General features: G+C 37.9%; 1 protein-coding gene across 1 annotated transcript; it reads right to left on the bottom strand.

The window, feature by feature from the left end:
- Window positions 1-88: 88 nt before the first annotated feature.
- Window positions 89-22,435, bottom strand: Enkur (enkurin, TRPC channel interacting protein). The gene is made up of 5 exons (XM_004641902.2): window positions 22,175-22,435; window positions 12,327-12,472; window positions 8,063-8,286; window positions 5,307-5,450; window positions 89-873 (listed from the first exon to the last, which is right to left on the bottom strand). Exons 1-5 carry the CDS (start codon window positions 22,249-22,251, stop codon window positions 697-699), a joined length of 768 nt encoding a protein of 255 aa, XP_004641959.1. The 5' UTR covers window positions 22,252-22,435; the 3' UTR covers window positions 89-696.
- Between the last annotated feature and the right edge of the window lie 392 nt (window positions 22,436-22,827).

The raw sequence follows: 22,827 nt of genomic DNA, 5'->3' as shown, positions 1-22,827 counted from the left end.
CACAAAATAGATAAATAGAATCAAGAAGTAAAGAACCAACTTTGGTAAAAAGTGCATAGTAAATTATGAAATAAAGCAGAATACCAGTTTAAAAAAAATTCTTGTATTTAATTAACCTCAATGTTGCCTTTTTCAATGTGCCTTCTTGATTCTGTAAGTTGTCTTAATTTTCTTTCTTCAAAAATATATTCTCCATCATATAGAAGGTTATGGGTACTTAAAATATCTATAGTTGGGAATAAATGCAAGTGACACAAAGCTATCTGAGATTATATAGTTTTTAAATTTGAGCAGTTAGAAAACAATCATTAGGAAATACCTCAGAGTAACAACAGGGCGTATGCTCCCACTCGCAATTCAAAATGCCTACCATTATATGAGACTCTTCTTGTACTACACAGTGAAGAAAAAACGAAGTTCTGAGTGCTATTTTCCAGGGCTCAGAAATGAAAGGTTTTGTGAAGCAAGTACACAGGAAGAATGAATGACATGATAGGGCTTAAACGTATAGCCTCAAACTTTAATGGTTTAATATGTGAAAAGCAAAATACTATTCTTTTACATAAGCAAATAATTCTATTATCCTTTAAATATTTTGTGTAAAATTTCTTTTATCTTCTTCATAGAACTGTCATCTTTGAAAATTTTTGGTTTAATATATTTTCCAACACTAAATTACTACCCCTTAAAAACCTCCTATTTCTTATTGGCAATATAAATAATTTTGTGCTTTTCGATGATACCAATGTCATGTTCCAGCTGTTTCATGCCTACTTCCAGCTTTTGCTTGCGGATCTTCTTGGGCAGAGAGTCTATGAAGACTGAGAGGGACTGGAATTCTTTGTGCATCTCCTCCCAGTTCTTCTTAAGCCCCTGCAAATGACAAAGAAACTGGAAGCGCTAAAGTAAACTGCAAAAGTGAAGTAAATCGTAAAGAAGCTGTACTGATAGCAAAAAATGTAAATAGGACAAGAACACTGATAAAAAAGGCCACTGTAAAAATGAAGTATCAAGCACTTGGCAGCAGTAACCAAAATATTGTACACAGGCCAAACCCTATCCTTGATTGTCTATTATCTCCTCACTCAGAGTATTTATTTGCTGTCATAATGTCAATATATTTGTTTTTACCACCAAATACAAATATGCAGAGTTATAAATACTATAAAACTAAGTTCATAGCAAATGCTTTGGTAAAACCAACAACTAAAATTTGAGAGTCCTGATAAAAATATTATTTGGACAAGAAATTATTTCTAATAAAAAATTAAAAAAATAATTTTCCTTTTTATCCTCATCTTCAATAGATTTTAACTACACCAAAGAGTTACATGACTATACTTTCTTATGCCTGACAAAATGGGATTTTAAAAATGCCAGAGTTCAATTTTACAAGAGTCAATCTTTTATATATCTTTTCAGTATATTTGAAAGTACAAATTAGCCTCATATAGTCCAGGGATTTATATTTCCCTTGATGTATCCTGGAAATTGGAATATCGTTAAATGTAGCACACATGCTAATTCAATAATGTAGTTAATGTTTTATAGTCTTGGAAATCAACAAATTTAAAAGTAGGGGTCTCGCAGGAGCAATAAAGGTGATTTCCATCTCTGCCTGGTTAACTGTTCCTTATCACAGTGCACTAGAACCTCCACTGACAAAATAATCTTAAATTACAATTGAGTTCATTCAGTGAAATTTTAATGATTAATACCTTTTATTATTTATTATGGTTTCTCAGGTCATTTTATTACCACAAAAACAAAAAAAAATAGACAATATAGTTTGAAAAAATACCTGGAAAACTTAGTCATTGAAACCCTTACTATATTATTAGGTTTAAAAGAGGAGTAGAAGTACCTTGGTTAACAATGCTTGCATAATAAGCCTCATCATACAAATGCAATCTTGTGGAAACTCATTTGGGACAATAATATCTCAAAGATTTAATTTCTTGCTTAGATAAAAGCAACAGTAGGCTAGCGCACAATGAATAGAAGAAGCTGGTTGGGGAAAAGGGCAACAGATTTTGACCCCTTGGTGAGTGATTTTTATATCAAAGATCAGGGAAATGGAAAAGACAGGAGGAAAAGCACTCTGGTTAAGTTTTAAAAAGAGGAAGATGGGTCAACACAGGTTTTATTACCCCATGATATGTAGTCCAAAAATAACTCTTCAAAAAAACCCTCTATTCTTCATGGTCTTTCATTATGAAATGTAAAATATGTTTCCACAGTGCTCCACAGGAGTGCCTACTGCAAAGAGGAAACCTATGTATTTATACACTTTCAAATATCAAAGGCTTTTCAGAGCTAGTTGGGTGTATTTCCATATTACTTGCAGTCACAGCAGCTATGTTTTTTCTTTGAATTGCCTTTTAAAGGATAGCTTGCTTTTTATCTTCTAGTGTGTATAATAATGTCTGGATCAAGTCAACAGCTAGGATGGAAACTAAATCTAATATATTATGTTGAAGTAGCCTCCTTGCTGTTTTTAAAACTTTTTAATCTAAGGAAAGTCTTTTATCCATCAGTTATACCAATTTCTTTTTCTCTTCATTCTACCATATTTTTTCTTCCCTCCACCCTTTCCTCCTTCCTTCCTTCCCCCTTTTCTACTTCTTATCCTTCCTGCCATTCCCTTTTTTCTATTTTCTTCTTTCTTTCTGTAGTGCTGGGTAGGGACTGAGCTTAGGGCCAAACATGGTAGGCAAATGCTCTACCACTAAGCAACTCCCCTAGCCCTTTCCCTTATTTTTATTATTTAAATTTTTGTCTCTTCTATCTTAATGATGAAATAATATAGATAATTTGGGGAAATTTCAAAGAAAGAAAAGTGAGAGAAATGCCCTCAGTTGCACATTCCTTTTGTGCCCGCTGCCTCCTCACAGACATGTTCTGCCTTCTTGCCTGGCTCAGTGACTAGAGGTAGAGGACAGGAATAGACCTTGTGGGTCTTGTTTCCCTGGTTCTTGCGCCCACTAGCTTCTGCCTGAGGTCAGTCAACAGTGGAAGTGGTGGGACAGGACAGAGGTTGGGGAGTTCCTTCCTCCTTCCCCTCCCCACTGCCTGGAGCTGGCTCTGGCTGCACTCCTGTGTGACTGTGACAACTGTCAGGTGGCCCCTCTTCCAGGGTCTATCTCTCACTAGGCTCTCAGGACATTTTTTTTTTTTTGGTCCCTCCCCCCTTCAATCCTAAGGGGTGGTGGATTTTCCTTGTCCTCAGTTCTATAGGTGCCTCCATGGTCCTTGTTGGCTCCCTTCCCAGCTTCCCTTTGGTAAATAAGTTCCTAGATCCCTGTTGACTATGCCTTTCATTTCCCACTGGAGCCCCAATTCACAGAAATTCATTACTTCCATGCATTCATGTGTGTACGATATAGTAGGGAAAACACCAGTCTGGCAATTAGTAAATGTGAGTTTTAGTCCCTATTCAGTAATCTGATTATTTTGTGATCAATGGCAAATGTAAAACAAACCTGTAGTTAACTAACATAAAGATTGCATTTGTTTTGGACATTATAGTATTCCTCAGCTGGTTACAAAGCTTAGAACATAGTAGAGTTTCAACAAGTAAATGAATGAACAGATGTGTCCACTAGCATGCTTGTCTTTTATATCCCCACATGTAAAATAAAAGTGAGGAATCATTAGCCCAGCTGATTGCTTCCAAGTATAATGAAACTGTTATTTTTGTGAAGAATGAGACGTGTGGCTTATGTAGGGACATACAACCATTTGACCATAGAACTGTCTGTACTCTCAGCCAGAGACAGAAGCATGGCTCAGGGACTGGCAGTAGGATGGCTGATGACTTTTTTGTTGTTGTTCTTGTTACTATGACAGCTATATTCCAAGCTAATGAGACATCTGATAGAGGGGGACTATTGCTGCATCCAAGACCAGAAGAGAAGGCTGAAGATGATTTATCCTTCACAGCCAAAAAAGCACAAGGAAGGGAAAAGTCTTCCAAAGGAAGTTCCTATTTTCCCATGGATTTCAGCATCATGTAGGTCTAAAGTCCAACTTCCACAAATGCAGTGCTTTCTAAAAGTGGAAGAATTCAAACTAGAAAGAGACTGTGAACTGAAGACCAGCACTGTCCCCAAAGGAGACGTGCAAATGGCCTCTTCCGCATCTCTTAGTGCTCCTGTTTGCCTATCTCTCTTTCTCTGCTCCCGCACTCCATTGCCAAATCTCCATGGGCTCTGGGGATGTCACTGTCATTCAAGCATCCACCTTGCTTCTAAGCCATTCCTACTTGTCCAAGGTACCCTATCACCTTGTCCTTTCAGGTTCAGCTAAAGGCCTGCATCTGTTAGTGGTGACCAATGTCTTAGAAACTTAAAACAGCTTGTGCTCTGTGCATACACGTTTGTAGGTATGTCACCTCTCGCCAATTAGTTTCTAACATGCTTCGTAGCAGAATTTTTATTTTATGTTTTTGTAAGTACACTCTGGGCTTGGCACAAAACTGTATGTGAAGCAGGCACTTAATTTTTTTTACTGGTAATTATGATACTTTTAACAGTATATGAATCTAATTTTTGACAGAAATTAAGGTAAAGTTTTCTCTCTTTTTCTAAGTCACTACAAATAGCCTTGTAGAAAGCTTTCAAAGTAAAAAATAAAGAATATTTTTCTTTCTATAAGAAACTGCATCATTGTGGAAGTACAAAAGCAGGCATTAATAAACATTCTCTACAAAGGATGGTAAAGCAACAGCCCTGCTTGCATCTCCCAATATTTTAATTGTTTCAAACTAAAGTCTTAAATTAAAAATCCAGCATAAGCATCTTTTGGGTCTCTTTTACTCAAAATAAAGAAGATACAGCATATATAAAACCTAATACATTTTTATTTAGAAATCTGGATAGTTCTTTGTAGGAGAGAAGAAAACAATTGCTTTAGGGGCAGTTTCAATTATTCTAGAGCTCCATCTAGTGAAAAAGATCTCATTTATAGATACTAATTTTTATAAATTCAGGAGCTGCGAATGAACATAAAAATATTTTTCTAAACTTATTTATATACATTTGTTGTAGGAGAAAGTGGGCTTCCTTACAGCACAAACTCACCACGTTGGAATCAACATGTTAGGTAAGGAATCTTTATACTATGACTTTCCACTCCTCCCAGAGTTAGCCTTGCTGGGTGTGATTTGTTGCTATAACCAAGAGATGATTGTGGTTTCAAAAAGGAAGCATTAGCTGGAGTCATCCAGTTGATGGTGGACTGGGAAGGCTTTTCTTCTGGAGACGTTCCAAAGAGTTTCATAAGAATACAGAGCACCGGACCCTTACCTGTAGCACAGCATCTCTTTCTTCATCTGATATTTTCATAGCTGCTTTCTTAAGATTTTCCTGGATATAATGATCGTACTCCTCTTGGGCTTTCTTCAGTTTCTCATTTCGCTTACATATGTATTCAGGTGTGACACCATAATCCTGTGAAGATTTTTCAGGGAAAAAAATGTCCTCAATTTGATATATGTACATAGCAGCCAATGACTGGAAAATAATGTTTCGCTTAAAACACTACAAACTGACAAAATTCATTGATATCTCTCCCCTTTGAGAAGTTATTAATTACACTCTTTACAACTGTCTAAGTTGTTATTGTGGTTTTCTCTCTGTCTCTCTGTTTTCTCTCTGTCTCTCTCTCTGTTCTCTCTCTCTCTCTCTCTCTCTCTCTCTCTCTCTCTCTCTCTCTCTGCCTTAAATATTTCCAGGGCCTGTTTTTGTGTGACTCAGCCCTTTCCCATAAGAATTGGCTTTTCTTTCTATATTTTGCATGTTTCAGCTTTTGCCTGAAATCTCTTCACTATCTTTGAAGTCTCTTTCTCATGGGTTTGTTAAATAAAAGAAGACACATGCTCCAGAGGCATTAGAAAAATAAACCTTTTAATGATACCAAGCATTTTAACTTGAAGAGAAAACTGCCTTGGGACACAGAGGTTGTTTTTGGAAGTACAAGATAAACTTTTAGGCGCCCAGGCTGCTTACAAGGACAAACAGTGAAATTCTTTCAGATCACTGAACACACTGGTGTCTCTGTCTGGAGATACGGGACTCCTCCATGTTCATTCTCCCCACAGCATTTGAGAATGTGTGTCATCAGAACAACGTACAATGGTGGCCGAGAAAGGCAAGGCTCTTGCACAGCATTATACAAATAACTCTTGAGAGCATAACATTCAGGTGAGTTAGTGCAGTGATTAAACAGTTCAAGCTATTTTCGCAACCACTGGGGGCAACGCTTCAAGGCAACCCAATACAACTCATGTTTATAATGGCGACTCTGCAGGTTCACAAAGATTTGGCACATTGTGTTTAAGAATGGTATAATACATTGAAAGATCTCACGGGTGGACAAAACCTTCAGTGATTCAGTATTCATAGGTGCCTTTTCTGCTCACCATAAAATTCCACTTTTCTCATATGAAACAAGGCCTATGAGCATCTTCCAAAGGTCCCACACAAGGAAGTATTCTGAGCAGCTCTAAGTAATTTTATCAGCATGAGCTGGCCACTCATAGATGCCTGCTGAAGTCCTCCCAAGGTGATCTCAGCCTGGTCAGTGAGAAGAGTTGTCCAGAGCTCAAGCAGTGCTCTCTGTAAACCACCTTGATGTCTCTGTACTGAGTTTCAGTAGATGTTGGCTTGGCATGGGCAATCATGGCAGAACCTCAGTGCAAGGTCCTTGTGCATCGCCGCTGCAACTTCCTCCCCTTCCCCTTCTTGTCCTTTCTCTCCTCCCCCATTGCCTCCCCTCCCTTCCTCTCTCCATTCCTTCCTTCTATTCTTTTCCTCCCTCCTTTGTTCCTTCTTTCATCCTTTCTTTCTTTTTTTTTTAAATGTATTTAGTTCAAGGTCTACACGGTCTCACTATATAGATCAGACTCATAGTGATTCTCCTGTTTTTGCCTTCCAAGCGCTGGGATTACAGGCAGGCACCACCACGCCCAGTCTCTTTCGCCCTCTCAGTGTGCCCCACGGGCGGGCTGGCATGGCACGCTGGGGATCGAATCCTGGTCCCTACACCTGACTAAGCAGGCACTGTAGTGTGCTGAGCTATCTGGCAAGCCCAATTTTTTTTTTGACACAACTTATTATTTATTATTCTTTAGGATTTTCACTCAAGCTTTAGTTTGTATTTCAAGCATTGGTATGCTTCACAAATATACAAAATAGAATTTACCTTTTTCTTTGTAAACTTTATTTTCAAAGATATTCTATAATTACACCAGTAAGCTCAAACTTCTGTAAATGTTCATCAATGAAATTGTGAGTATTTAGGAGAGGGAGTAGGGGAAAGAGATATATCTATGTATGTAGACAGGATGGTTTGGACAGCTCTACTGTGGATTTCTGCTGGCCTATGGAAAGGAGCAGATAATGCTTAATTTGTTTGTCTCCTTTTTTCAATTTTCTCCTTTTTCTTTTCTTAATATCTTACATATTTCTTTTTTCATATTTATTCCAATTTTGCATGCATATATCTGGTAATATGAATAACAGGTTGGAAGACAATGCTATGCATTACAACAAATACTGCGAAATTCATATTACTTTGATAAGTAAAATTCTGTATCACTTGTAATTTTTCTGTCTTAATACTATTTTGTACTCACTTTGTAAAATAAAAAAGAAATTACGAGTATTTGATAAATGTCTTTTCAGGCAGAAATAAAGGGCCCAAGAGAACCATATTTTTTCTAGATTTACAATAGTAACTATGTTTTCAGTGGCAGTTTCACCTCACTGAAAACTTCTTTCAAAGAATGTGTGTTATAACTATTAAATACATTGGTAACTGACACAGACAAAAACAATGATCACATTCATCTCCTGAACTACATAGTATTATTCATTGTAAGTTCTTTGTACATCTATCATGTTAGCACTGGACCAAATGTAGACTGCTGAGGAATGGGAGTTGGCAATTTAGATAATTTGTCCAGTGAGAGCGAACTTCATGGTAAGAAAGGCAATCATTATGAACACCATATTTAAATTATTTGAATTTCAGGGCTCTCATTAATACTTCACCAAGCTACCTTTTTATGGATGTACTTTGGAAGTAGTCCTGATGTTTCAAGGTCATACTTGTCTCCAGTTCTTTTGTCAACACAAATTGGCTTTGGCTTCTTAGCCACTCCCATGATGACGTCAGCTGCATTTGTATTGATAAAATTTTTTCCGCTCTGTATTCCCATGACTGGATGATCCGTCCTCAGTGGCACAGGAGGCTTTCTGGGCTCGTTCCAGTCAAACTTTTTTTCTGTTAAGTATAACATTTCCTTGTTAATATTACAAGTATATTGACTTAGTATGGCTTATAACATTCAGGCATTTTACTGTGAGTCCTGGGGTTCCATAAAAAATAAATTCATACACTTATGGCAAGAAGTTTATACTTCTTCCCAAAGTGTTCACTTGGATACATTAAGTCCCTGACTGAGGAACGACTTTTGTTCCAGGAGAATGTTCCTAAGTCTGATTTGTTTGTAAATCCAGCAAAGTCAATCTTACGCACTTTGACACCAATACACAACGTACATCGCTTTCGGCTTCCTAGAAGTCCTCTCTGCATCATCATTGCTTTCCCGCTTACTCCTGATATCCTGGGCTCGGCCCGAGCACTGTAGTACTGTATGCTTGAGTGCCGTGCAGGGAGCACACAGCAGCACCACTGTGACAACGTCCACCAGACCCAGGAGCTACTGCTGAGATTGGTTCACACCTATGAATGTTCGTAATGCAAAGGCTGCATGTATCTGTTAAAGTCTGCAACTTGGATAGTCACAATTTGAGGACTTAGTGTACATTAAATATGTACATTAAATATACAACCTTTATAGGTCAACCTGAATAAAGTGGCTTAAGAAACGAAAAATGTCACTACTCAAAATGCAAAACATTAAGTACAATATAAGGAATTAACAGGTTGAAAAACAGTATAATAGTCAAAGGGAGAAGGATAAATATCCCAAGTTAAATATACTTTTAACTAATTACTATGAAAAAAACTTCCTTATAAAACTTTCAACAACAAACAATGAGCTTTCTCATTTAAAATAAGTTTAAGAAACATTAAAATGCTTTACTATTACCAATATCAAAATTATTTCTTTGGAAGAAAATTAAACCACCAAGTAAATAAATCATACAATAAATTTAATGTCCTAGGATCTATGGATTTTTTTCTTAAATGAAAATTACTATTACAAGATACTAATAATCAGGTAATAGCCTTATACACAAGACTCCACTTAACAATAAAAACTATCAATACTCTTGAAGCTTCTTATTCATGCTTTTAAATCAACTACTAAACAGGATTTATATTCTCCGTATCTCTATACCACATTTGGTTCATTAGCAATAGGTGACATTGTTTGTTTTTACACAGCTTTTTCAGTTCATCATTTTACTTTATCTTATTTTATTTTATTTATTTTTAAATCTCATCTTATTTTAATATAGCCACATCAATATGATTTGTCAAATGCCAAAATATAAAATAATCATAATGTATTTTCAAGAACTGAGAGCAACAACTATCTTAGTAAGGCTTTCCTCCAATTTTAACCCTACACAATTACTAGGGATTTTGATTTCATTCATTTCTTCACTGATTTACTATGAGTTTATACAACTTGCATAAGAAAATAAAACATTATTTATTGTTAGATATCTATGGACCAGATGAATCTCTTGTTAGAGGCTAAACTGTGTCCTCTAGAATTCCTATGTTGAATCCCTAAATCCCCAGTAGCTCGGAACACGACTGTCTGGGTACAGGGACTTCTGAGAGGTAATTAAGTTAATGAGCTCATTAAAGCAGCCCCTAACCTGACTGGTGTCCTTACAAAAGGAAGTTTACAGAGATAGACATAGAGTAAAGCCCCTGTGAAGGCACAGGGAAAAGACCACCATGGATGGAGGGCTACCTTAGAAGAGCTGCTCATGTCTTCAGTTGGACTCTAGAAATACTGAGTCTCATTGGACTGGACTAGAAAGGTGGTGTATCTTTTTTCCTTTTCCTTCTCCTTCATCTCCTCTTTTGGGATGCTGGGGGCCTCACATATGTGTTCTACCACTGATGTACTCCCTCAGGTCTGATCTTGAATTTAATTTTAATTAGGTTAATGAAAATTTGAATTTGGTTTTGCCCTACAATGTTTACAAAAAGAGAGAGACTTCAGAAAGACTGATGGTTGTCAATAAGAAACTTTGGTTCTCCTTTTTGGATGCACAGGTTTATATAGCTTAGTAGTTGCATTATGTAATTTTCTTAGCCTTATAGAAGACATAGACTCAAGAAGTATCATTTGTCTTAATGAACTGAAAATGCTTAACTCTATTTTAAGGTTTTCCAATGTTGTCAAATGGTGGGCTTGGTTATACAAGGTCAAGATGCCGCAGAAGAAAATATAAAGCATACTTTTGAAGTCATGAATTAAGTAAGGATGCTGTATTTTCAGACTTGTTTCTTCCATCTTTCCTGATGATGCCTTTAATTTTTGTTGTTGGATGTGGGCTATAAGAGAATTGTAGGACACAAGGTATCTGTCACCTAGGTAAAAATGTAAGTTCCTAGCTGGGCTTGAGAATTTGTTGTATTATTTCCTTGCTCCTGGTAGACATGAAAGGCAACATGTGAAGAGAAAGACTGTGTTTTCTTTACTGCCTTAGTATACCACAGAAGACCTCCTCAGAATGGGAAGAAGTTGCTTCCAGGCATACTTCTTCTCAGATCCATTTCTATGTCCTTACCATGTTCCTGACAGCTTTCTTTCCTGATATCAATATACTCTATGACTGCAATTCATTATCTAATTCTAAGATCCACTGCACAATGAAAACACAGTGCTCCTTCATCAAAAGCTGTAAGAATTTTAAGACTGAAGAGCAGAGGATTAAACCAAGCATGGGGCCTTCTAGGTGCAGGGCCCTGTGCAAGTGCCTCAGGAGGGTTTGTCTATCCCTCATTCATGAAGCCTCTTCTCCACTTCATAAGTAGACTTCATGTCACAGAGTTTCTCAAGAGTGAAAGCTTATACTTAAAGGTGAGCCTGGTAGGGGTTTAAAACTGTTAGGATCAATTATAATGTCTGTCTTTTGGTAAAACCAGAAAAAAGTTTCAATGGTGGGAAATTTTGCCCACTAAGAGATATACTAGGTCCCGGGCTTTAAACTCTTCATACCATTGCTGTTTATAACTGGAGTCACATAGCCAGAGACTAAGATGCTGATGCATTGGTGCTAGAAGTGAGGTTTAATGGATAGTATAAGATACAGTGTATGGTGCCCCATTAAAAGACTATTTGGGGGCAATTTACCACCTCTGCTACCTTTTTCTGCCATATACTTTTGTTATGGTTTGTATCTAAACATCCCCCCAAAGCCTCATCTGATCATAGGTGGGGCTTTTTCAGAGGTGGCTAAATCTAGAGTTTGATGCTGGGATTAGGGGTGGGTGATCACTAAATCAGTCTACTGATTGGTTTGGCAAATTCCAGATAGCCTAGATAAGAGTATAAAAGGAGAAGAAAGAAGCTGCTAAGGTCCCTTGTTTTCTTTGCTAACTTCTGCCCACCATGAACTGTCTCTCCTCTGTGATGCCCCTCTGCCATGCCACACTGTCCTGGAGCAAGCTGACTGGACAGAAACTGCTACAAACTGTTATCCAGTTGGGTGTGTTGACACACACATATAATCCCAGCACTCAGGAGGCTGAGGCAGAAGGCTTGCTATGAGTTTGGGGCCTCCTTGCTACACTGTGAGTTCAAGGCTAGCCTGAACTATATAGTGAAATCCTATCTCAAAAAGACAAACAAACAAACAGTAAATGTCAAAACAAAAAACTGCAACCCAAATGAACTTTCTCTCCCTTACCTTTGGACACTGGGTATCTTTTTTTAACATTTATTTATTGCGTGTGTGTGTGTGTGTGTGTGTGTGTGTGCGTGCGTGCGTGCGCGCACGTGTGTGGCCAGCTCAGCCCACCAGGGGGCGCGACTGGCTGGCATGTGGTGCTGGGGGATTGAACCGCGGTACCTGTGCTTTGCTAAGCTTGTTCCAAATAGGTGCTTTAGACCACTGAGCCATCTCACCAGCCCCAGACACTGGGTATTTTTGTCTCAGCAATGAGAAAAGTAACTATGGCAATTCTATTTCTACTTTCTCTAAGTCACTCACATTCTGTTTACTGTGAGGTAAAGGTGCTGTCACCTGTGCACATTCAATATTCACTAACAATTTTGGTCAAATTTACTAATATTACTAATATTTTTAAAAAATTGTGATAAGACCTACTGGGTGGTAGGGCTTTTTCCTTTGAATGTTTCTTTAGGAAATCTTTTGGAGAAGGAACTTCAACTTTTGCTGGTCCCATGGTTTTCATCGAAGTTTTAGACTTTTTCATGTCATTTTTTATAGCTTCTTTATAAATTGATGTGTACCTGAAATTAAATTTTAAGTTATAGTAATTATATTTATAGTAAGAAAGTTTAAAAACAGGCATACATTTTAATTTAAATATATCAACATATATATTTTTCAATTTATCAGATGGAAAGCTATGATATGAGTCACACTCTGGCCTAAAAAAAATGTACCACAGTGAAGGTATTCACAGTATTTCCTAAGAAAAACCACTGACTGTGAGATCCTGTCTCTTCCTGACCCTCCACATGTCTCCTAGTTAGTCTTGCTAGCTAGATAGTATTTAATGTTGTTGAATTCAATGAACTAGAAGTTTACTGATTTTTTTTGGGGGGGGGTATCTAATGGTTACGTGAATCCCATTCCAATGATTTCTGTATGGATGTTTGCTATTTTTCTCCTTACTTCTTAATTTGCTTTCCTTTTCAAAAACTTTCTTAAGATATAAGTTCAGGCATAATATTTTATTTTAAAGCTTTATGTCTTTCTGCTATAAAACTATAGCATTCTAAGCCCCAGGTTAACTGTATTTAATAAATATTGACATGCACTGCTTTACTTTCATTCATGCCCAAATACCTCTTAAGCTATAGTCCTACATCTGATTTAGAAATGTCTTTAGTTTACATATATTTGGACTTTGCAGATATATAACTGACTTCCAATTTATTTCCATTGTAGTAAAATAATATATTTTGAATGATTTCAAGCCTCTTCAATTTCCTTGCATTTATTTTATGACACAATTTGGTCAAACGTTCTGTATGTACTTGAAGTGTATTTTGCTGTTCTTCAATGTACAGTTCTACGAGTGACTACCAGATAAAACTGGTTGAAAGTATTTTTAAGTGTTCTATGTAATAAATGTTTCTTTTCTATTCATTTTTGAAAGAGATGTTAGCATTTCTGACTATATAGTCTTGGATCTGGCTACTTCTTTTCACTCAATCAGCTTTTGCTTTATATGTTGTGATCCACTGTAATAATGATTTCATCTTTGAAAAGTGACTGTATCATTATAAAAAAAAACCCCACACATTTTATTCCTTTTAAAATCTGTACTCTTAAGCAAGCACAGGGACCAGGGTTGGATCCCTGGCACTACATCCCGTGCAGGCCCCACCCCCAGGAGTGCTGAGCGGCCACAAAGAGCGGGTGTGGTGGCGCATGCCTGAAATCCCAGTGCTGAGAAGGCTGAAAACAGGAGGATCACTACAAGTCAAAGCTGTGTAGTGAGATCTTGTACCAAATTCATTAAAAAAAAAAAAATTCTGAACTCTAAAATCTACTCAGTCACTCTAACATCTTTGATTTAGGATAGTGTATCTTTTTCCATTCTCAGATTCTTTACTTGTCTGTGTCTTTATTCTTAAACAGGATTCCTTATGGATATATGGAAATAGAAGTTTTTATCAAATGAACAATAACTTTTGTTTGACATGTTAGACCATTAATACGTAATGTAATTTGAATTTTTCATTTTGCTGTCTTCTACATACTCCATTGCTTCATGCTTCTCCTGAATCCTGCCTTGTACATTTTATTTTGTATGTTTAACTTTTCACAGCCTACCTCCAATAACAGTGCACCACTTCTTGTATGCTCTGAAAACCTACTAGGGCCTGGAATGCAGCTCAGCAGTGAGCACCAGCTTGGTGTGCAAGGCCCTGTCACCCCCAGTGCCACAAAAAGGGGGGGAAAGAAAGAAGAATCTTACAAAAGTATTCTTGTTTCCACATTTACCTTTGTCTTCATGTTGTCATACATTTTACTTCTGGGTCAAAGATCCCCTAATTCTTTGTAATTTTTATAATCTAGCCAATTGTGTTAAAGGTTTTGAAAGAAACACTTAAAATGTACCAACATATTTAGCATTTGCAGTGTTCTGCTGTCTGTTTTGTTTTGTTTTGTTTTGTTTTGTTTTGTTTTGTTTTGTACTGGGAATCAAATCACACTCAGGACCTAGCACTTGCCAGGCCGGCACTGTGCCACTGAGCTATCTCCCTGGCCTTTATTCACTTCTGTAAATCCAAGTTTCCTAGTGGTATCATTCTTTCTTCATAAAGAGATTTTTTAAATCTCTGGTTCCCACTGCCTCTTAATAATATGTTGCTGTTCCTTTTCCACTCCATGTATTTAAGTTTTCTTTTTTCTCTCTTTCTGTTTAAAATTTTTGTTTCACTTTTTTTTTGGGGGGGGGGGCAGCTTAGCCCATCCTGCGGGCAGGGCTGGCATGGCATGTGGAGCCAGGTATCAAACTGCAGTCCCCTCAGCCTACCTGAGCTTGCATAAGCAGGCACTTTAGACTTCTGAGCTAGCTTGCCAACCCCTAAACTTTTACTTTATTGAGAGTTTTAATAAATTTAATTTTAATGCTTCTTGGCACAGTTGTCTTTATTTTTTTCTCCGCTTGGTGCTCATTGTGTTCTTGGACCTGTGGACACGGAGATTTTATCAAATTTGACATATTTTACTTTTTTTTTTCTTTTGGCGGAACCAGGGATGGAACTCATCAGGCCCTTGCGCTTGCCAGGGAAGTGCTTATTCCACTGAGCCATCTCCCCAGCCCTTACACTTTACTTTTATTCGAGCAGTTCTTCTATTCCTCCACCTCTTTCCTCCTTTTCTGTAATTACAATTACATGTTTGTCAGGATGCTTGAGCCTGACCACGGCTTGCCGATATTCCATTTCTATTCCTGGTCTTTTTATTGTGAGTTTCATCTTGCATTTTCCTATCTTTGTGCCTTCAATTCAGAGTAATAGTACCTTAGCTGCTGTTAAGCCTATCTCATACACTATTTTCATTTGGGACATGTTACTGTATTTTTCATGTCTACAGGTTAAATTCAAACCCTTCCGTACAGTTCTTTCCCTATTTTAATCATGCTTTCCTCTGCCTTTTTAAACATGAGATATTAAAACAGCTGTTTAACAAGCCCTTGTTTGCTAATTCTCTTGTGTATGCCATTTCTATGCTTGTTTATACTGACTGATTTTCTTCTTGGTTATGCCCTGTAAGTAATTATAGAGTGAACACTAATATTGAAGTTAACATTGTTGATCACTGAATTTTTACTATTTTCTTTCTTTTCTGTTAAAGTGCTCATTTGTTTTATTCTGAAATGCAAATGTGATAGCTGGAAAAAACATGATCACTCTAAAGCTTGGTTTTGAGTTTAGGACAGGTCCAGAACAGCCTCTAGTCTAGTGGTAGCTGAGCCCCACTTCCGAGAGCTCTACTTGTCCTGTGCAGCGGGCCGAGTCTCCACTCTGGCTGCTGAGCACGCGAGCTGCCCTAGCCTTGCTGTTTTCCGCTGGTTGTTTCCCTGGCCTTGGCAATTTCATTATCCACATGTGCTATTCACCGAAGGGTTTCGGGAAGTCCCTGTGCAGATTTCCATTGCTCAGAGCAATTTCCTGCTCTCCGATACACCGTACTATAAATCCTAGTTTCTTTGGCCTTCCCAAATTCTGAACTCAGGGAGATTCCTCAGCTTAGCTTACATTCCCTTTCTGGACTTTGGCCTGGAAATTCTTCCCAGCAATTATGGTAGGGTAGTTGTCGGACTTGCTTCACTCTTTTATCTTTTAGCATGTGTGCTCTGTGATTTCTACTGTCTAAAAACCAGTTTCATGTATTTTTTTTTTCAGATGTTCTAGTTATTTTAGATGAAAAAGATGCTTGGTTGGAAGCAGAAGCTCAGCTATATTACTTTTAACACTTTCTATTGTCTCTTTCATGATGTGGATATATTTCTTGGGAAAAATGTTCACCTTTTTTAAAAATTTCTTTTAGGGGTATTCCTCAGTCTTGATCTCAATGGATGGGCAGCAATGGTCAGAGTTTAGTGAGCTGATCAGACACCTTGGGAAAAATATTTAAGCCAAACGTGTCAAAATTGCCATGAAAGTTGGGTTGGCAGACATGCTTTTATGATCAGTCACATAATTTCTGCAGTGGAACAGGCTGCGAACAGTATGTTCTCACTGTTCTTTTACGTTGTTTTGGTTTTTTGAGACAGGGTCTCACTGTGGAGTTCAGGCTGGCCTGAAACGCACTAGGGAGCCGAGGCTGGCCTCAAACACAGTGATCCTCCTGCCTCTGCCTCCCAAGTGCTGACATTACAGGCTTGGCCCACCATACCAGGCTCATTCTCACCACTTTTTAACTTGCAATTTTTGTTATTTTTAATTCGCAAACTCGCAAACGCTGGGATTACAGGCACGCACTACCACACCCAGTGTCAGCCAAGGTCTCAGCGCAACATGGGGGCAGAGCCAGCACGGCTTGTGGTTTTATCATGAGACCAGTATTTATTTATTCATTTATTTGGTACAGGGTCTCACTACACAGTTCAAACTCATAGTGACCCTCCTGTCTCAGCCTCCCTAGGGCTGGGATTATAGGCATATACCACCATGCCCCGTTTCGGTGGTCGGTATGGCATTCAGTACTGGGGATCGAACCAGGTTCCTTGTGCTTGCCAGGCAGGTGCTTAGACTGCTGAGCTATCCCACTAGCTCTAATGAGAGCAATATTAGACTTATAAAACTCAGTATATGTAACATAAGAGTACCACCGAAATATTTATAACATATACAGTGTCTCTTCTACCCATAAACCTTGGGGGAAGTGTATGGCTTTACACCAAGATCACTTGCAAGTCTCTTTAGCTACTATTTTGCTTTTGGCTATGGACAATGTAACTTGGAGGATAAATGATCCTTAAAGAATCCCTAGAAGAATCTTTGCTTTGTCAGCTAGTTGCTTTCTAGTAGCTCTGAACCAAATTTACACAAGGTTTCAAATAATATTTTTCATGTGCAGCCTCATGTATACCATTATCTGACTTTTCTATTATTTCCCATTTTAATATCTTCATCACAAAATACCTTATTGTATTAGAACAAGATAGTGCATAAATGCTAAACAATATGATACAAGATAAATTAGAAGATCAAAAAACATGCTACGCAGCAAAATGTGCCCCTGAGGTTTGCTTCACTCACTCAGGCAGTGTGAAAATGGATTATAGGGGCCAGGGATATAGCTCAGCAGCATAAGTGCCTGCCTGGCAAGTGCAAGGTCCTGAGTTCGATCCCTGGTACTGCCAAAAAAAACCCCCAAAAAGCAAAAAACAAACAAACAAACAAAAAAAAAACAAAACCCACAAAAAAACAACAAAAACAAAACAAACAAACAAACAAACAAAAAGACTGAAAATGGATTATAGGTATAGTGGGCCTTCTGGTACAGAGTCTTGGTTTCAGACCTTCTTTCTACTTGCCTCAACTTTCTGGACCTGAATTTTTCTTCCAAAAGGCTAGGACAATAATCCTTATCTCCCAGGGACCTTGGGACAATTAAACATTAATCACAGTACCTGACACATTGTAAATACTTTGCGCATATTATTACTATTACTATTTTTGCTGTATTATTATACTGTGGATATCTGTCTTGATTAGATTTTTAACAACTAAGATTACTGAACCCTTTATTTTACCTGTATCCTAGAAGATACAGCTTAAGTACTTAAAAGGTCATGATGTCTCAATTGTTAATATAATAGACAGAAAAAGTGACATACTTTTCCAACTTCTAAAATTAGTTTCCTCAGACCACAACATACTGTATGGTATGGCTTAAGATACCACATCTTATTATGCATTTGAATAACTATGTAAAAAATAAGCCTAACATTTACAAAAATTCACTTACCTAAAAATTTCCCTGACAACGAATTCTAAGGAGTACTGTTGGGATATTTCCCCCTTTTATTATTTTTTAGGTATATATGACATGTCAGAGATGCATCCTAATATCTCTGTGTGTTATGTCATCCATAGAAATGAGAGGCAATAACTTAAAATAAAGAAATATTAAGCCAGTAAATGCAAATGGTGTCTACAACTTTCTTTGCTGACAAAAATCCTGTCTATGTCCTTCCACTTATCCATGTATCTGAAGGAGAAGATCGCCATTGTGAATGGTCAGTTCCACTCCATGGTTTCCCACATCTTTGATCCTTCTACATTTTTCAGGTGTCTCCAATACAGACACCACTTCTTCTGCTGGGTAACTAATTCCTGGTTAGCCTGAATCTTCTTTATGTAAACTCTGTGTGTGTGTGTGTGTGTGTGTGTGTGTGTGTGTGTGTGTTTGTGTGATGTATCACGGAAGCACACGAAGACCACTTGGATAAACGAAAGACCACTATCATGGAAGACCACTTGGATAAAGGAAATGGGATAGATGAAGTGTTGGTATTCTGAAAATATGCACAAATTGCTTAGTCAGATGAAAAAAATATGAATGAAAGCACCTAACACTGATCATAAAACTGCCTGAAACCATATAATGCAGCAATGAGAATTTTAGCATGAAATATTATTATACCAAAAAAAGATTTTGGAATACTCTGATTTTGTTTACATCTAAGTTCAATGAAAGGGTTATCGCTCTCCTGAATTGAATTTTTGCCTGTAGTTAATCAGAAAAGTAGCAAAGACAAAAAAACCTCTGGATAAAAATGACCATTATTTTGTAGTTCATAACTGTCAAGAACAGGATGCTCAGTAAAGTCAGAAACAGAACCACGCTCTACATGAAAATGGTATAAAGACTTCAGGGCACACAGGAATAGTATTATGAACACTGAATAAAACAGAATGTAGTCCAAGAGGTACAGGAACCTCAAAAAATTAAATTTTGATTACAATTAATCATAATGACAACAAGAAAGTCACTTAAAGTGAACTAGTGGTACTTATGATATTAAATACTCCTGTTTTCAAAAAGTGGACATTTGGAAACTCCATTGTGATTCCACAGTGATGGTGATCCCACAGAGTTGGAGAGTCAGGTTTGCTGAAAGGCAACAATCGTGTAAGTCCACTTGGGGTCTCAGTTACCACAAATGAACATCAATGAAAAAATAAGCTTGTTAAAATTCATTTGGAGATATTTTAGGCATAACAATTTTCATACTGATGCCAGCAAAACCCCTCATTAAATCCTTGCTGATAAATTAGAGAAATATGAACTGATTATTGTCAGTCATTAGAGAGCTATCTAGCATCCTCCTGGATACTAGATACAGTGTAAAGTATGTGCCCTTCAATGACAGATGCAGATATAGAGGACATGCTTATTAAATTTGCAAATGACACATAGCTGAGAAGAATTGTGGACAGAATGTGAACAATTCATAATTGAAAACTAGCTCCATAAATTAATGATGGGTTGAGGGAAAAAAAAAAAAAGAAATCGGCTACATAATTAAAGATGGGAGAGACTAATCGTAGAGGTAACACAGGCAGGGATTTTCAATGTGGGCCAACAGTGGGACATGACTGTCAAGGTAAAGGTATTACGTCAAGTATTAAGGAAATAAGTTGTTAGGTTCATGGGCTGTTTAAACCATATCTGGAATACTGCCTTAAACAGAAGAGGAAAAGGAATGATTTGAAATAGTAAATTACTACAACCATCAATGGAAGGGAGGTTGAGGGCCAGTCAAATAGTGCAGTGGATTAAAGTGCTTGCTTAGGCAGATGCAGGGGCTGGGAGTTCGATCCTCAGGATTGCCCCACACCCGGGGCATGCTGAGACACCACGGGCGCCTGTAATCCCGGCATCCCGGCACTTTGGAGGTTGTAAATAGGAGGATCACTACAACTCCGATCTATGCAGTGAGTCCCTGCACACCAAAAAAAAAAAAAAAAAAAAAAGAAGGGAGGTGGATTTGGTGAAAATCAGCTGGGCATAGCGATGCATGCCTATAATCCCAGCACTCAGGAGGCTGCGGCAGGAAGACTGCCATGAGTTTGAGGCAAGGCTGGGCCAGTGAGTTCAAGGCCAGACAGAACTACCTAAAGAGACCTTGTCTCAAAAAACAAATAATATAAAAAAGTAAACCATACATTAATGAGAAGCAATGCTCAGCAGTTTTCAGAGGATTGAAATTATTTAGTATATTCTCAGATTAGGAATGCTTAATGTCTACCAAATAAAGATTGACTGTTATATTTTTTTAAAAAAATTGCCTAGATACAGTAAAGCCTTTTAATTTACCAATGAACAGTATATCCATCTAATAATACATCTTAACATCAATATTCACTACTGTAGGGAATATACAATCAATGTGGCAATGGTGAACATTTTAGAGAGGAGTGTCGAAACTGCAACCCCAAACCCATTTATTTATCACAAAGTGCCAACACTTCAATTAAACCCAAATACTGAAGTTTTAGTTTAGAAAAGCAATGCATATATCTTTTGTTTCTTTTTCCTTTTCTTTTCTTTTCTTTTTTTTTTTTTTTTGCAGAACCGGGGATTGAACTCAGGCCCTTACACTTGCCAGGCAATCGCTTATTCCACTGAGCCATCTGCCCGGCCCCCATATCTTTTGTTTTAAAAGAAAAACAGATAATATGCCTGCCATAGGTTCACCACCACTGTACCAGGGTGTTACAAAAGGAGGAACTTGTATTTATGTCAGACTGTGGGCCGAAAGCTGGTTCAGCAACAAATAATTTCAACTATATCATAGTTTATTTTACATTCCTTTTTCTAATCTCTACAAGATTTAGAGAAAATAATGTAAACACAATATACTTATTGCTCTGGTTAAAGCCAGTTTATTCACTTAGACTGAAAATGGAAATTGTCGTTATGCAACCCAAAGTAATTATTAGTAAAACTAATTGAATATTTGATTTGAAAGGGACCTTAGAGAGCATTTAATTCACTCAGTATTACAGATCGTAAAACAAATGAAAACGCATTTAAGACCTCTGAACAATTGGCTGTAGAGCCTGAGTTTTAGACTAGTGCTCTTTAAAGCGATTTTTTTTTTTTTGACTAGCATAAAGAAAAAGATGAAGGTAAAGAGCAAGCTAAGTCCTAGAAGGAAAGAAATTTTCTCCACTAATTACCTTCTTTTATCCCCACAGGTCTAACAAAATTCTAAGCAGTATATACACAGGAGTGTAACTGAAGTGCTTCTGGACTGGTTATCTTTTTGAGATCTGGGAAGCATCAGGAGTCCTAATAACTATGCAAAAATTTTCACTCAATCATATATTTTTGGATCGCTGTCTGGAACTTTAACCATTCTCTCTTCCATTCAGCCACTAGACCTGAAAAAGTTCTAAACACTATCTAGTCCTTTGCTTCCTATTTTAGTACAAGTGCTTCCTAAGCGAGCGCATCCTTCTGTTTCCTTTAACCAATCAAAAAACAGAAACTCAAACAAATGTGCATTATATTTAACAATAATCTTCGGGGGGCGGGAAGGGAGTAAGTACTGTACACACTTCAGGGCAGGAGCAAGCAGTTAAGAAATACAACACTGAACTCCCGAAACCAAATATCCAGTCTTAGAAAATAGATTGTGATTTTTCTCTCCTTAACAACATGACATTCTACTCTAGGTTGTAAACCACACTACGTAAAAACTATGAGATAAATTACAAAATAATGACATAACGTATTATAAGGAGGCTGAGTTCAAGCTAATGACAGCACTGGGATGCTCTTCTATGTGTGAAATGTTAAGCACCTAGCTTTTCTTCAATAAGTACTCTGAGAAGTTATCATTAAGGTTGTATTTCATTGAGCAAAACATTTTATTTTCAAAAATCCTGTCATCTGTGTGCTGAGGTAACCCCTATTCTGTTTCAGGTGATAGTCTATGCTTACCCACCTACCTAGGAGGCTGGGGAGGTTCCTTCCAGTCACTGGGTATGAGGTTATAAATACTCTCAGAGAAGCACGTTGGATCCATGGCCAGCAAACGACTCCTAAAAAACTGCAATTTCCTCACTGTACAATACTAATATCTCCGCCCCTTCCCCTTTCTTTTTGCGCCTTTGCCTCGTCAAAGATCTCAGGTTTCTCTTTCATGTGATCCCCCTTTGACCCCTTCTTAGCAGTCCTCTCCCGGGAAGAAGAGGAAACGTGCTATTTCCCTTGGGATTTCTTAAGCGTTGTACATCGCGCGGTTGCTACGGAAACAGTTACCAGGCGATAGCAAAATAGAAGGCAGCCTCGCCAGCCAGGTTTCCTTTCATCCTTTCTACAACGCTTTCTCCTGCCTGAGAAATTCATGCCGAAACCTCCGTACTTTTGGAAATAAAGAGGTGAAAACAGGGTTCCCTAAAACATTTTGCTTTTTTGTGTATTTAGAGAGAAAAAGCCTCCAGTTCCAAGCGAGGCTAGTGCGCAGGCGTCATGCGGGCGCGCGCACCCAATCCCTACCCAGGAGGGAACTGCGAGGACTGCACGCTGACGCCAGATCTGCGCCGGCGCGCTACGCAGAAGGGAGGCGCCCGAGGAGATGGGGGTGGGGCGGAGCGCAGGC

Source organism: Octodon degus, unplaced genomic scaffold, assembly GCF_000260255.1.
Source record: "Octodon degus isolate 3935 unplaced genomic scaffold, OctDeg1.0 scaffold00145, whole genome shotgun sequence".
NCBI lineage: Eukaryota > Metazoa > Chordata > Mammalia > Rodentia > Octodontidae > Octodon > Octodon degus.
Note: the sequence above shows the minus strand (reverse complement) of the source record. Positions and strands in the feature narration are given on the sequence as shown.

What these genes read in the sequence shown, in the direction of transcription:
- Enkur (XM_004641902.2), bottom strand. Translation starts at nt 22,251, where the DNA reads ATGGATCCAACGTGCTTCTCTGAGAGTATTTATAACCTCATACCCAGT. An exon ending in GGAAAAAGCCCTACCACCCA is followed by an intron (nt 8,287 to 12,326) that starts GTAGGTCTTATC and finishes TATACTTAACAG; the next exon opens with AAAAAAAGTTTGACTGGAAC. An exon ending in CAAAGTACATCCATAAAAAG is followed by an intron (nt 5,451 to 8,062) that starts GTAGCTTGGTGA and finishes AAATCTTCACAG; the next exon opens with GATTATGGTGTCACACCTGA.